Source organism: Micromys minutus, assembly GCF_963924665.1.
Source record: "Micromys minutus genome assembly, chromosome: 3".
Classification (NCBI taxonomy): Eukaryota; Metazoa; Chordata; class Mammalia; order Rodentia; family Muridae; genus Micromys; species Micromys minutus.
The window spans coordinates 81836324-81852327 of record NC_137972.1 but is presented as its reverse complement, the minus strand read 5'-3'; the positions used below and the strand labels follow the sequence as shown (position 1 = coordinate 81852327).

The following is a 16004-nucleotide window of genomic DNA, read 5'->3' as shown; positions in this document are numbered from 1 at the left end:
TCCAGGGAGAGGGAAGGGGAAACGAGTGAGAACAAGGAATGTGTCGTGAGGAAGAGGCAAGGAAAGCCCGTGATCACTTCTGCTTCCATTCACCCACTGTCAGGAACTTGGTCATGTAGCACACGTGCTGTGGGGAAGCTGGGAAGGAGCCTCCAGCTGAGCAGTTCTAAAACGTGGAAGAAGTAATCTGCTAATAAAAAATAAGAGAATGGCGATGGGAACAAATGACGGTCTTGCCACACTGCGACTATATCATTTATTTTCATTTGAATGTTGGCAGAATTTAGCATGAACCTTAGCATGCTCTTTCTTCCATTCACTTCACTTCATTCTGCTCTTGAAAGTACCAGGATAAAGTCCTAAAGATGTGAGAAATAACTGTGTGTCTTTCAGAAAATAAACATATTGTAAGAGGGCTTTGGTATTGTTTTGAGTTTGGCTTAGTTATTTTTTTTGTTTTCTTGTGTGTGTGTGTGTGTGTGTGTGTGTGTGTGTTTGTGTGTGTGTGTGTGTGTGTGTGTGTGTGTGTGTGTGTGTGTGTTTGTTTTGCTGAACTAGCTGCAAGTCCTCAAGCAGGCAAGAATTTTACAACTAAGCCACACTCAGGCCTTATATTTTTATTTAATAAAAACCGTATGTGCCTTTTCTTCATTAGGTACCTTAACCCACAGTTACTTTCTATGCATAGAGTCAATGTTTGCAGAAAGTCATAAGTCAGAGTACTGTTATGTTTCCTTGAGAATGAACTAGCCTTATACAGTGTTCATTTTTTTTCTCATGCTCATATTGTTTGTCAAGTACAAATTCAACCTACCCACCCCTCAATCAATTTTATTAGTTCTTGGTTTTATGTTTTGATCATATGCATTTTCCCTCTCCTAAATCTTCCTGGACCCATACCTTCTCTATCCACTTCTCTATCTTCTTTGTGTTGTCTCTTTTTAAGCCATCAGTAGCAATTTGTACTGCCCAAATATTCTCAGATGTGTGGTCATCCTAGAGTTTGGTTGTACTTTACTACCAGGGCTCCATTCTTAGATAAAACTGTTTTTTACAGATGGGGTCTCACATAGCCCAGAATGGGTTCAAATTCCTGCCTCTACTTCCCAAATGTGTTAGGAGTGTATATCAGAATGCTTAGTGTACATATTTGTTGGTTGTATTTTTTTTAACCAACTGGACAGTGTGAGAGATCATTGCTATACCCTGTCAGAAGTAGAATTTATGAATTACTGTTAACATGTTGACTGGAAGGTTTTGTTGTCATCTTTTGATGGTTTCTAAATTTTTATCTCTATCTAACAGCCTTTTTAAATTTCCAGAATCATCTTCTAACTGCCTACTTGATATCTTCACTTAAATGTCTTAACTAGGACTTCAGATTTTACACCTAACAATTAGCTTCTCCCTAAATATTTTCTTCCAAAAGAAAAATCTTATTTCAGTAAATAACAACTCCAGCTTTCTTATTTCTTATTCTGGAACCTTAGAGATAGATTCAAATCTAGTTTTCTATCAAAAGTTCTTTCCTAAGAATGAATTCTGGACTTGACTATTTCTTCACCAGCTACGTTGTCCATCCTGGCCCAAGTTGGCAGTACTACTTAATTAACTTCAGTAGCCTTTGTCACTTCTTGCTTATATCCTACTTTCTAACCTTTACTTGGCTTCCAGCACAGCAGCCAAAATGATGCTGTTGACACATCTCAGAACCTTTGCAGTGACCTTTAGGACCCTAAATAATCTCTGTCACTAACCTGTCACCTCTTTATCCTTATCCCACACTGGCCTGCTGTTACTCACTTCACTCTAGACACCCTGGCCTCATTTGTGTTTCTCAGACACAGTATTCTTTCCCAGGTACAGCACAGATGGTTCCTTCACCCCCTTGTGAGGTTTGATCTGTTTCTATGTATTGTAGTGTTAAGTGCAGGGTCCTGGGTAAAGCCTGTCCTGGAGTCTAGAGAATCAAGTGAAGCTATGTGACTGTGCCTCCAGGTTACTTCTGATTGGTGAATAAAAATGCCTACATCTATAACTGGGAAGAGTTGAGATAGGCCAGGAAAGGTGGAGAGAGGAGAAAGACTCCGCGTTGGGGAGTCAAGAAAGTATGGCCATGAGGACTGGCCAATTGGAGTTAAGAGCAGTTTAGATAACACATAGTAAGGAATAACTCGGGGTTAACCATAGAAAACTGACTTTAGTAGCTTAGAGGGTAATTATCTGCCCAGCTCTAGTACTGACTAAGGTTTATTGTAAATAATGAAAGTTATGTGTCTTTTAACCAAAAACTTAATAGTCAAAGGTGGAATAAAAATCCCAGATTGTAATTAAATATTTTCTACAACTCCTCCTTTTCTTAGATGTTCTTTCTTGTGATGCCTTCTTCAATCTTTATAGCTAAAATTGTAAAAGTCATCCCTAGTGTATCCATCCATCTGTGATGTCTAGTTTTAATTGTTTGTTTGACATAATCTAGAATCACCACAGAAAGTTTCAATGAGAAATTATCTAGACTAAGTTGGCTTATGAGCATGTCTGTGTAGGCATTTCTTCATTGAGTTGATTGAGATAAAAAGACCCACTCACAGTGACAGCACCATTCCCTAAAATGGATTCTAAGTGTGTGAATGGAGTGAGTTGGGTGTGAGTTCTTTGCTCTCTGCTCTTGACTGTGGACTTAATGTGTCTAGCTGCTTCAGGTCCCTGCTACCGTGATTCTCCTACAGTGATGGGTGAGAACCTAAATTGTAAGCTAAATAGATCCTTCCTTCCTTAAGTTGCATTTTTCAGGGTGTTTTTGTTTTTGTTTTGTTTCTTTTATTTACTTAGCATCCCACTCATTGCCCCTCTCCCAGTCGTTCCCTCCACAGTCCTACCTTCCAACCCTTCCTTTCTCCTCTTCATGGTGTTTATCACAGCAATTATTAAGAAACTAAGGCACCATCCTTCCTCTGAATAAACAAAATACATGCTTTGTTTATCATTTTAGTCTATGAGCACCTATACTTCAAGAAGGCAGCAGTGGCTGTGCCATATTCTCTGTGGAATTCCAGTACAACTGCAGCAATGCTGTCACGTGTTTGATTGGTGTTTGTTAAATTAATAAATACATAAGCCTTAGTTTGAAATGTAAGTCTCCAGGGTGTCAGCCAAAGTGAGCCTCAGTAGCTTCACTCACTAGATTTAGATCACAGACAACAATGCTACAGACAGTTTAGAGTAGCAGTGTGTTAGCTACAGAATTTAACTACTTTTTAATGGTTTCAATTAATTTAGAGTAAGATTTAAATTAGATACAATTTTGTATATTTCTGCTTTGTTCTCCCCTCCCCAACTGATGCCCAATTTACAGAAATGATGCTGGCTAACTATTCTAAAGTAGCATACAGAATTAAATTATTTTTATCCCAGCATTTAACTTCTTACTATAAATCTCACGGATCCTTACTCACAGTAAGACTAACATAGACACTAGTTTAAATGATGATAGAAGCAGCCAGAGTGAGTAGCTTTAGTTCCACTTATGTCACTAGGAATCAGTTTCAAACAAAGCATATTGATTAACATTAATGTCAAAATAGGACAACCCAGAGTTGGCGGCTTACACACTCAGATACCCATTTTTATTGCCTTGAAATATGTTTCTAAAGCATCTTGTGGTATGTGCTTAACCCACAGGGTACAGGGTTTATGTCTACTTTCAGTATGTTTACTATAATGTGCTCTGACATCACATTTGATCCTGATATTTAGAATACCTTGTATTTGAAGATCAGCATGTCAGTTCTATTTCTATCTATCCCTGCAGTGCATTTCTAGGTCCTAAAGACCTTTTCCCATATAAGGAATACAAAGACAAATTTGGAAAGTCAAACAAACGGAAAGGATTTAATGAAGGATTATGGGAAATTGAAAATAATCCAGGAGTGAAATTTACTGGGTACCAGGTAATAGTTTGCATCACGGTCTCTTGTTGTGTCTTATTCTTTGTTTTTAACTCTTATGCACCTTTGTAAAGTGTCCTTCATGTTAGTACTAACCTTGCATTAAGTAGCAGCTCTAGCCCAGAAGAGCCTGAGTTAAGTGGACATTGAAAAATTGACTTTGGCAGCCACTTGAGTCATTAATTGAATCAGGGTTACACATGCTGCTAAGGTTAGCTTCAATATCTTGGTTTCAAACAACCCTCCTACCTCAGCCTTTCTAGTAACTGAAATTGGCTGTATGTGCCATTGTGCCTGGCTCTCATAGTCCTTTATTTTGAAAATGTCAAAAGTAGGCCAACATCTTTGAAATTAAAACATACTTTTTTTTTTCCAGTTTGTGTTCCTGCTCTTTTTAAAAAATGTAATTGGTTAATTTTTTTTCCTTAGACAATTCAGCAACAGAGCTCTTCTGAAACTGAGGGAGAAGGTGGAAATACTGCAGATGCAAGCAGTGAGGAAGAAGGTGATAGAGTAGAAGATGGAAAAGGCAAAAGAAAGAATGAAAAAGGAGGCTCAAAACGGAAAAAGTCCTACACTTCAAAGGTCGCTGAAAACCTCCTCCTGTTAATGTTTCCTGCATACTCACTGACACTTTCAGATTGGGTGGGAGGGATCGCTCTTCCGCAAAGTACTTGCCTAGAGCATGTCGTTCAGCACCCCCCAACACATAGTACAAACTTTAGAGGAGAGAGGACGCCAAAGCCCACTCCTGCTTGTGACTCCTGCAAAGTTGACTTGCCCTGAAAGTACCACAGGCTTAGCTGAAGGAGGAATGTTAAGCACAGGCTGAGCCAGATGCTGAGTTGTGCACTGGTTGTGCAGGAGTGAGGGAGTAAATTCGACTCCATAAAAAAGGAGAGGGGACACAATAACAAGTTAATAAGTAAATGTAAGTAGTGAAATGGGCCCTCAGAAGCTGGAGCAGGTAGGTAAAGCGAGATTGTCCCTGGAAGGGCTTGCAGGTCAGCTTAATTAGAGAACTCCAGACTCACTGAGAGACCCCATCTAAAAATATAAGGTACATTCAGGCCCTTTGAGGATATCTGTGCTCTGGTAGATGCCCCCGCACCCAAGAACATACAGGCTAAGTGGACACAGTGGGCATTAAGTTAAATTAAAAAAAAAAAAGTAGGAGTGCATGCAGCTGGGAGAGAACACAGGCAAACATGGCTGCTCTGGCTGGGGATAGAGCTCATACATGGTTAAAGTCCCTCCACGGCATCTATTTTTACACTGAGTTTCTTTTAGCATTTTGGATTTCACATCCATTTGAGTTATTTTTATTTAATTGGTTGCCTGCTGAGCTTTTATGGAATACGTTTGCAGCCCTAAATTATGTCAAAGCTACATAAGACATAAGGTTTGTAGACTTTTAACAATGGACATGTGGCCTTTAAATGACATTATTTCATGGCACGTTTCAAAGATCAACAACCAAGACTCGCAGTTAGGTTGCAGAGAAGATAAGGGCTAAACTAAAGTTTGACTGTTAATTTCCACTTTCATAATCACTTAAGAACTGATTATTTTGCTGTTGGTGTTTTTGCACAATGCTAGGCAAATACTTTACCACCTGAGCTACAGCCCAACATTTCAACATTTTTATAACATTTGGTGTTAGAGTGGAGGAAGTTTTTTTTTTCCTTGTAGAGGAATAATCTCTGTAATCTAGGCTAGCCTTGAGCTCGTGGTGATCTTCTTGCCTCAGACTCCCAAATTATGTGATTGCAGGTATGGGAGCAGAAGCCAGTCAGAATTCTAGCTTTTTACTGTCAGTATGACATAGGACATCTCATGTGTATGAGCATCTTGTGAAATGCTGTTGACATGCTATAAGTCCCAGCACTGCTAATCCACAATTTTTAGGAAAGGACAGGGAATCTAGTTTCTAAGTCTACTGATGTGGGAATAGCACTTGGAGAAATTACTTCCTGGTATAACCTGGTATAACCTTTTCTGGATTCCCACTATTTTCTTTTTGTTTTTGTTTTTTTTTTTTAACAACTTTATTTTACAAAACAAAGATAAATGAACAGATTTTAAGCATTGTTTGCATAAAATTATACAATACATTTTTGTCAGTACTTTTTTTTCAGATTTTAAAATAATTTTTACATAAAACTGTATGAATATATTTTTAGTCAGTACTTGATTTTTTTAAAGGTTTGATAGTATGCATTGAAAACTTAATAGTTACAATGAGCATAAAAGTACATGTAAAACAAAATGTAACATGGAAATAGTCAAAGTTTTCTTGTTGTATAGAGATTTTTTTGTTTTGTTTTGTTTTCTTTATTTCTTGGACTTCATACAGTCTGAGAGTTGTTTCTGGGGCTTTTCTTTTTGTTGAATGTGTTGAATTTCTCTTTAAGTTGAGTAGTCTCCCTTTGCACTTAAAAACTAGTAGTCAATAAACCTTCAGCAACATCCCAGCTAGGTAAAGGATTATCTCATGGCTCCTCTATTTACCTAATCTCGCTTACCTGTAAGAGAAAAAACTTCAATAATCAAAAAGCCAAAGTACAACAGATCTGAAGAAAATTATATATCTTTTGAGTAAATGTATAGCTGATTCATATTAAGTACTAGCAGATACTGAAAAATATAGATAAAAAGTATTTGTATGCAAATGATTTACAGTTAAGATGTATCAAATTCTTAAAACAAATTAACTAGTAAAGATGCCAAAAGACCAAGAATTTTAGTTAACAAAGTAACAATTAGACATAGAACCAACTCAAAACCACATTAGTAAAATAAATAATAAGCTTCAATTTCAAACAAATGTATAAGAATTTGATCTGAAGAGATTTACAAAGTTAGTTTGGCAGCTAGACTTCCTGCTAAGATACTGGAAGTACAGTGATGCCCTAGTTCCCACTGGGTTTGAGACTTGGTGTTTGTACCATGCCAAGTGCTGAGAAGGACAAGCTCGGTGTTACTCACAGACACCCTGCACAGGAGACAGAGCTCGTGATGTGTTAGGCAGAGTGGCAGATCAGTACTGTTATTTGAAGATTACTGGATAATTACTGGATAATGCAGTTTGCACATTCCAACTGTTACATGATAGTTACTACAATGAAAAAGTTACCTTTATGTTGTCATATGGAATCTTTAGGTGACCATGCTCCAAACTTTGTTAATACATTTTTTTAATCTAAAAGTTAAAAGTGATAACATTTTAAACTAATATTTTGAGTGCGGACTGTAGTTTTAGTTAAGTAAAATAGCAATGTAATGCTTTCTGTCATGTAACTAGATGGTCGCTCTCTTTGTATTTTACATTTATTTATGTATTTTACATTTATTCATTTAAATGTATGAGTGTGTGTCACCTGCATGTATGTATGTACAATACATGTGTGTATTGCCTGCAGAGAGCAGAATGGGACTATGGCTCTCCTGGAGCGGAGTCACACATAGTTGTGAGCCGTCATGTCAGTGCTGGGGACTGAACCCAGGTTCTCTGCAAGTGCTCTCAGCTACTGAGCCATCTCTTCGGCCCATCTTTGCATTAAAAAACAACGGAAACCCAAAAATTGATTACTTTAAGTAAGGAGCTAGGGAGGTGATTCAGAAATCAAAAGGACTGACTGTTCTTGTAGAGGACCAGTGTTGGATTCTCATCGTCCACTCTGGCTGCTCACAGCTGCTTATACCGTGCCTGCACACAGACAGACAGATGCACACACACACAAAGTAATTTTTAAAATCTGATTATTTGAGGGGCTCAGATTTAGTGATTTATTTCTGGAAGGCTAGAAATTATTTGGTTGAGTCCATTTATTCTAGTTTTTGTTTGCAAAGTATTTGGAGATTAATTTCTTTTAAATTTTCCTCTCCCATTTTACTTCTTTCCTTAAAAAAATGGTTGCTTGTAGCCCAGGTTGGTCTCAAACTTATTATGTAGTCCAAGGTTGCCCTTGTGATCCTTCTTCCTCTATCTTCTGAGGGCTGGGCTCATAGACATGCACCTTATGCCCAGAATATATATAATGCTGGAGAATCAAGCCCAGAGTTCCTGCATGCAGGGCACTCCTGACTGAGCTGTAATCCCAGCCCTTGAAGCTTGTTAAGAGAAGAATAGGGACTGCATTAGAACAACTGTCTAACCTTTCTACCTCGTGGTCATTCACACTAGCCATTAGACATTGTTTATATGCTTAGAATTAAGCTCATTTTTTTACTTAAATAAAATCCACTAAAGAGCAGTTGTAGGTGACTCAGTGGATGAAGTCACTTGCTACCAAGCCTAATGGCCTCAGTCAGGAACCACTTGATTGGAGGAAAAATTAGCTTCCACAGGTTAGCCTCTAACTTCCACACATGCCATAGTAGGTGCATACACCCATACAAATACATACTCATACACAGTAAATAACTTTAAAAATTCAGGGCTAGAGAGATGGCTCAGCAGTTAGGAGCACTAACTGTTCTTCCAGAGGTCCTGAGTTCAATTCTCGGCAACCACATTGGATCCCATCTATAATGGATTATATTATAATATATTATAGATGGAATCCAGTGACCGCTTCTGGTGTGTCTGAAGACAGCTACAGTGTACTCATATACATAAGACAAATCAATCTTTTAAAATTTAAAATCTTTTAAAAGGAAATGTTAGAAAATCCTACATTTCATCCTTATAAGACATAAAATTGGAGACATCTTATATAACATGGAGACATGTTAGTAGTATTCTACCAGGAGACTTGAGTGTAAGCTATAATTTTATTCCAAATGCAAGATGATAAAGCAAATAGACTGTTTTACCAGTATAGCCTTAGTGTTTAAGTAATTACCCATAAAGATTAAATGGTGGTGTGCTGTGATACAAAAGCATTGTCCAGGTTCTTTCTGTGGACATCCTTAGACACACTGCTGCAAGAAGTGTTCTACCCTGAATGTCCTGTGTTGTCTTGGAAAGTTCACCTCACTTCTCTGGACCTTGGTTTCTATCACTGTAATGTGACAGAGAAGGACATGGTGATTTTTGAGATTGCTTCCTGAGGTTGTAGGTACTCACCCAGTTGTATTTAGTCCTGTTGTGGGTATCTGTGTGGTCTAGTTTTTATTATCACACTTCTTACACGAATTTGGTAGTTGTCTAGCCCACATCTGCTTCCTTTCTAGCTTGTTATTAGAGGTCCAGAGAAGTAAAATGACTTGTCCATCACCACTCAGCCAACCCTTGGCATACTGCATGTGTTCTCTGTGTGCTGTATCAAGCCACACAGACCACATGCCAACAGCTCCTTGTGTACCTCTTTGCCTACATTTATGCATTTGGAGCTCTACGTTTGACTCTAATTCTTAACTTGTCTAAATGTTTAGAAGTCTTCTAAACAGTCCCGGAAATCTCCAGGAGATGAAGATGATAAAGATTGCAAAGAAGAGAACAAGAGCAGCTCTGAAGGTGGAGATGCTGGCAACGACACAAGAAACACGGCTTCAGACTTGCAGAAAGCTGGTGAAGGGGTGAGGATGTGCTGATTCCCTATCTCCTGTTCACCTCTGAAGACATGTTGCTTTGGAATCAGTGTTCATGGCCTAGCGTTAGTAACCGTTCATCCTGGTATGTCCGTTCACAAGGCCTGAACAAGTGGCCAGATGTTCAGAATCTGAGGACAAAAGAGCCATGTACAAAGTACACCTTCTTAGAAAATTCAAGCTCTGAATCTTAGCTTTTTCAAACTACATTAGTAACTATAGAGTATATTTAAGGCAGGCTTCAAATTATTGATAGTATGAAATTTAACAGTTCTGTTTTTTTTATCACAAAGTCAATGGCATGTCCAAAATAGAATATGTAAATGAAATATCCTTAATATAAATATAAAAGGTGAATTAATAAGGCAGCTGTATTTCTTTACCTTACGCTATTACCCAATAATTACACAGAAGAAATAATATTTATTTAAAACTACATTTCAATAGCTGAGCAATTAAATGATTGTCTTTACTACCTCCCAGCCCTATTTCATGATACTTGCATATTATTGTTGATTTCGCTCTCTGGACCCCTTCTTCGTGGTTCCAATTCCTCCATCCTGCTGCTGGTCTCCTTTTCCCAGGTCTGTCTATCTCTCTGTGTCTGTGTGTGTGTGTGTGTGTATGTGTGTCTGTCTTTCTCTCTGTCTGTCTCTCTGTCTCTCTCTCTCTCTCTCTCTCTCTCTCTCTCTCTCTCTCTCTCTCTCTCTCTCTCTCTCTCTCTCCTATTCTCTATTCTACCCAGTCATTGGGTGATCAGCTCTTATTGACATGGGAGTGAGTAACTTAACAGGAGATTCTTGGTGAAAGCTTTACAATGTCATGTCCAGGTTGAAACAAGATATGAGGGCAGAGAAATCAACATTTGAATAATACAATGGTAAACCTGACTCAGTGTACAGAAACATTGTACAAGAATAAAAGTGTTCAAGCTGTATTTGAGTACTGATATTTAGAATATCCGTAGGAACAGATTTACCTATCCTGAGTCTTGTTGACTTCTGTTGACTTTGGCATTCACAGGCAGGTCCACAGTCATAAAGTATGTAAAGGTCATTTGTGCACATAGGCATTTCCGATAGCATTCCCTCTGCGTATACTACTTGGCTTCAAATAATGGCCCATGAAGGCTGAGCACTTGAGCGTAGAGCACTGGCCTAAGGGTTGACTCTCGCACTACAGTGATGGACTGTTACTCTTGTGTTAACTCTGAGTTTGTATCTGTTCTCACCTGTCCCTGTCAGTCCCGGGTCACCAGCTTTCTTCCTTCATCTTAGTTACCCACCATTACTCTGGGGCTATGGTTTCAGTGGTCTTACTCCTGTCACTCAGGTTAGCCTTCCTCAGCTTCCTCCTCCTCCTCTCAGGTTTTGAGACAGGGTCTTGGTTATATAACTCTGTCTGCCTCACTATGTAGCTTAGGCTGGCCCCCGTGCTTCACCCACCTGCTGGGCCTGCAGGGTACATCACCACACTTGTCCTGTCTCCTCTTGTAGCATTTGGTATCAGTAGACAGTTTGTTTTGACTTTTCTTACTAGCAACCATTCTTTTCTGCTTCTCCTCAGTCTCCTAGAGCTCTCCTTCCATCTTGGTATACTTCCCTAAAAGTTCTCCTGTCTGTCTTATCAACATTGTGCAATTTGGCTTGTTGCTGGGTATTTTTTAGTGATGACATTTACTCACCACTGTGCTTCTAATGTTTATTCATTTGGCTAATTTTTTAAAAAGTTATTCTTGGGGTGGGGCCTGTCACAGCTTGCAATGGTCCATGTAAGGAGGTCCCAGGACACCTTTTGAGAATCCATACTCTTTCCATCAGTCCTGGGATTCAGCTCAGGCCTTGGACTTAGCAGTAAGTGCCATCTTGCCAGGCCTTACTCAGTTTTCATTGTTTCAGTTTTTATGGCGTATATAATGCTATGTGAATATGCTGCAATCTACTACTAATGGGTATCTGGGCTATTTCCAGCTTTAGACAGTATTGTTATAAGCATTTTGTCTCCTGTTATACATGCTCAAGTTCTTCACGAATGTAACTAGAACTGACAACGCTGACATACAAATTTATGGCTCTCAACCTTACCAAGTTATGTTACGGAGGAGTTGACAAGTTTATGCTCAGGCCAACAGCATATTAAAGCCCCTGCAGTTAACTTGATGTTATATGACTTTTATTTTTGACAGTATATTGGTATAAAATAGTCGTCATAGTATGAGTTTGTAATGCAGTATGATCATTGGTGATTCAAGTTTTGTCTTTGTTCTGTTCTGTTTCTAAGAGTCAGCCATGTTTCTTCTTGATACACATTTCCAGGGTTTTCACCTATTTTCCCATTAGATTATTTTCTTACTGGTTTATAGGACTTTACTTATTCTATGGAATATTCTTCAATGTTTGCTTAAAAAACTTTATTATGCCCAGCTGTTGACTTTTCTTTTTATGGCTAGCATTTTCTGTCTTTAAGCATAACCATTTCAGCCGTCTTATTGAGATTGTCTGTTACACACCATGAGTTTCTGCCTGGGTTCTTCTGTGTTCCCTTGGTCAGTTACCCACCCACCCTAAATTATAGTAGCTTTCTAAAGAGTCATGATACTCCATAAAGCTAATGGCATGATGTTAAACTTACTTTAAATACTTAGTAGTCATGAGCTGGGTAGAATATCAAAGGGACTCTGTTTTCTTGATGCACAAATCTCTAAAATGGTTCAATATCTGATTTAGCAAAATGAAAAGTCAATAGTGCATGACCTTTAGAAGGCAGAGAAGCATGAGATGAGAGCATATCATGAAGGAGTAGTAGGGCAGAAATTCAGGTACGTGGGTGTGTGGGATACAAGTTTACACAAACTTCTTGTGTGAGCATTGGTTTCTAAGGAAACAAGGTCATGGCTTGAGGGAGGGCAGTAAAAGAGTGCTGAAGCTTCACAAGAAAGGACGGGATTCTAGTCGTTTCTTAGAAGAGTAGGAGCGAGAATGGATGGATGGAGAGAAGCGGGAGTGAGTGTTGAAGCTCCTGGGGCTCTTGGGCATGCGTCTGAAGTAAGCAGTGGGAATGGTTGAGGTTTGCTCCAGGCACAGAGAGGGCAGAGAATTCAGTTCCTCTTGAATACAGTAAAGGAGTTGAGGCCAATGAACAGGGGGTAGGGTGAGGTGGGGATGGTTAGCTATAGAATCCAAAATATGTTTATTAATTGAATTTCTTAGTGTTCAGTTTTTACAGTTTCTCATATATTCTAGGTACTAATCCCTTGGGAAATGTAGAGTTTGCAAATGTTGTTTCCCCCAACACAGAATAGGTTGTTTCTCCACCTTCTTCAGCTTTTCCCATTACCTTAACTGGAGCGTTTTAATTTTATATAATCCCATTTATCAATTCTTGGGATTATTTCTTAGGCTGCTGAAGCCTTTAGAAAGTCCTTGCCTATGCTATGTCTTAAAATACTTTGCCTATGTTTTTCTTCACTTTTTTTAGGTTAAAAAATGTATTGAGAATTTCATACATACATATAAGGTGTTTTTACCAAATATTGGTCCTTCTAGTCCATAATCACGGGAACCCCTTCCATCTCCTGCTTTCCAGTTTTTTCAGTGTCTTCAGTTTTCATCATGAAGGTCTTCAACCTCCTTGGTTAGATTTATTCCTGGACATTTTACTTTCTTTTACAGATGAGATGGTTTTCTCTAGTTTTCAGTCAACTGACTCTCGTAGTGTATAGCAAGTGTATGTCTGCATGTGGTCTTCTTATCTTGTTCCTCTATTTACGTGGTCTGAGGATTCTCTGGTGAAACTTTCAGGACTGTCAGCTGCATGTGAGGATGACTTCTTTATTCCCCATCTCTAGTCCTTTTAGTTCTTGTATATAATGGTGTCTTAAAGGTTACTACATTAAGAATTTGTCTCGTTTCCTTCTGCTGCGGTGACAAAACACTGAGCAAAACCACCTTGAGGAGGAGAGGGTTTATTTGGCTCACATTGCAGGTAACAGTCCCTAACTGAGGGATGTCAGGGAAGGAACAAGGCAGGAGCTTGAGGAGGAAACCACTGTGGAATGTTGTTTGTTGGCTCACACATTGGCTTTCCCACTGGTTTGTAGTCAGCTAGGCTCCTTCTATAGCCCAGGACCGCCTTCCTGGTGCTGGCCACAGTGTGCCGGGCTCTACCAAACCAATCACCGGTCAAGACAATTGCTCCCAAACATGGCCACATATAACCTGGCCTGGGTAGTCTCTCAGTTGAGACCCTCAGACAATTCTAGGCTTTGTCAGGTTGACAGCTGGTGTTAACAAGGACAGAATCTGAACTTTCTATATTTTGGTTCAGTAAAGTCTCTTAGACTACTCGACTCTTCAGATTGCTTTTACTTGCTTGCAAGAACTTCTTCATGCTGCTTCTTTGTTGTAGGTTACTGTGTCTTGTCTTGATATATTTTATTATATTTTAATCATATTTCTAAATATCACTGTCTTTTTTAAAGTCTTTAAATGTCAAGAAGTTGTCACACAGAGGATTTAAAGTTATAATTTTCACTTAATCAAATTTTATCACTAGCAACAAATAACTACTTTTTTCTATGAATTAGTAAGTCACTTCATTTTTTTACAAAGTGCCCAATACTAACGTTTTTATCAGTGTATAATAACTACACAGATTCATGAAGAAGTTTTCATATGTTATATGTCATGTGATATATATATCACATACCATTATCATATTTACCCAGGCCTTCTGCTTATGTCTTTCCTGTTTACAGTCTAAAATCTGTATGTGAGAGAAAACAAGCCTTATGTAAGTCTTGTTTATATGTTTTAACACAATGATCTCTAGTTTTAATAATTTTTATTCAAACACCACAGTTTCTTTTGGCTGAGTAAAGTGAGTGTGCATGTCTGTGTGTGTCTGTGTCTGTGTGTCACACTTTCTTTATCATTTCTTAGGTACCCAGCCTGATTCCATAACCGGGCTATTATTGTAAGTGCCACAGTAAACATGGGTGTACATGTATGTATGTATGCTGCCTTTGGTTCTTTGTATGTACATATTCAGGATTGGTAAACTGGCCTATAATAATTCTGTCTTTTTTATTTTTTTTAAATTCAAATGCATATCTGTGTATGTGTATGTCAGAGGGCAACATTGAAAATCCTCTATCATTCTCCACTTAAAGAAGAAGAAGACAGTTTCTCAGTAAACCTGATATCACAGGTTTTGCTAGGCTGACTGGCTAGTGCATCCCCCATCTTGGCTCTGCTCTTACAAACACTGGCATTGCCACTATACACTGCAATGCCCAACTTTATATAGGCTCTAGGATCCGAATCCAGTCTTCATGCTTGAGCAGCAAGCACTTCACCCACAGGACCGTGTTCCCAGCCCTTACTTTCAGCCTGTGGAGCCTCCATTCAGATACTAATAGCTGAGCTAGTTTGATTCCCCAACAGTGTGTTAGTTTCCATTCACTCCTGTATCCTCCCCAGCATTTGGTCTTTGTTTTCTTGACGATAGATAGCTATTCATGCTGGCGTGAGATAGAATCTTACTGTAATTTTGATTTGCATCTCACTGCTCAACTCACCAAATACCTAAATCATGATATCAATTTTTTTCATATGAAATGGTATATATATAAAAATCTTTTTGCCTTCTGCCTGCCATATTTTGGGTATCCATTAGCTTTGCTGTCCCTTAAAGCTTCTTTCACTGTGTCTCTCAAGTTGGTCTCTGGTTAGATCCTCCAGATGTCAGCCAACATAGCCATGCAAGGCACAAAAGCTGACCACAGAACATGGCCACCACATGAGCTTTTAGGTCGAAGAAGCATCCGGCCTGGCGGATACCCATAGTTCTATATCCAGTCTATAGACATTATGGATTACAAGTTAATACACGTGAGCACCATAGTTATAGTAGACATTTAAAGCCATAAACTACAGTTGCTACACAAGCACCCATTTGACAGCACCTTATTTGAAACAGAGGTGTGCTTCTAAAGTGGTCATGTTGGTGCCATCTCTTCGGTGCATGGACAGAGCTCTGAGACTACTGCTGGGTCTGTTTTAAGCTACTCTTTAATATGAATTGAGCTGTTAAAGGGGTTTTCTGCCATAGTAAACACAGAATTTACTGCCTTTCGAAATTTTTTAATAAAATTACTTTTAAAGGTTTCTTTAACAAATTTTCATTATTTGGGTATCTTTCTCCTCCCAAGGGAAGAGTTCTCCGAAGTATCCGTGAGTATAATCATATATTTAGTGCTTCATTTACTGATAAATCAGTTACCAAACATTACATTTTTCAAGCTCAAAGGTTGTAAATATGCCTTTAAAAGTTTAAAGATCTGGGGCTGGAGAGGTGGCTCAGTGGTTAAGAGCACTGACTGCTCTTCCAGAGGTCCTGAGTTCAATTCCCAGCAACCACATGGCAGCTCACAACCATCTGTAATGGAATCCAATGCCCTCTTTTGGTGTGTCTGAAGACAGCAACAGTGTACCCATATATAAAATAGAGTTTAAAGATCCA

At 38.7% G+C, this 16004-nt stretch overlaps 2 protein-coding genes across 8 annotated transcripts in view; one reads left to right on the top strand and one right to left on the bottom strand.

Moving 5' to 3' along the window:
• TM6SF1 (transmembrane 6 superfamily member 1) overlaps positions 1–16004 on the bottom strand; it is a 68352-nt gene that overhangs the window by 25072 nt on the left and 27276 nt on the right. Inside the window, exons 10-11 of one of the 7 annotated variants that reach the window (XM_080914489.1) lie at positions 7084–7178; positions 6244–6472 (exon numbers count right to left, since the gene is read on the bottom strand). The exons of 1 other annotated variant lie outside the window; for it this stretch is intronic. In XM_080914489.1, the coding sequence (XP_080770615.1) occupies positions 7107–7178 (72 nt within the window). In that variant the 3' untranslated portion in view covers positions 6244–6472; positions 7084–7106. Of the gene's footprint in view, positions 1–82; positions 191–6243; positions 6473–7083; positions 7179–9491; positions 9614–16004 lie in introns of those variants that run through there. 5 more of the 7 variants (XM_080914494.1, XM_080914492.1, XM_080914493.1 and 2 more) reach the window with 5 other exon arrangements.
• Positions 1–16004, top strand: part of HDGFL3 (HDGF like 3) — a 47287-nt gene that overhangs the window by 30022 nt on the left and 1261 nt on the right. The window contains exons 3-5 of the mRNA XM_080914496.1: positions 3812–3950; positions 4377–4532; positions 9327–9470. Of these exons, the coding sequence (XP_080770622.1) occupies positions 3812–3950; positions 4377–4532; positions 9327–9470 (439 nt within the window). The remainder of the gene's footprint in view (positions 1–3811; positions 3951–4376; positions 4533–9326; positions 9471–16004) is intronic.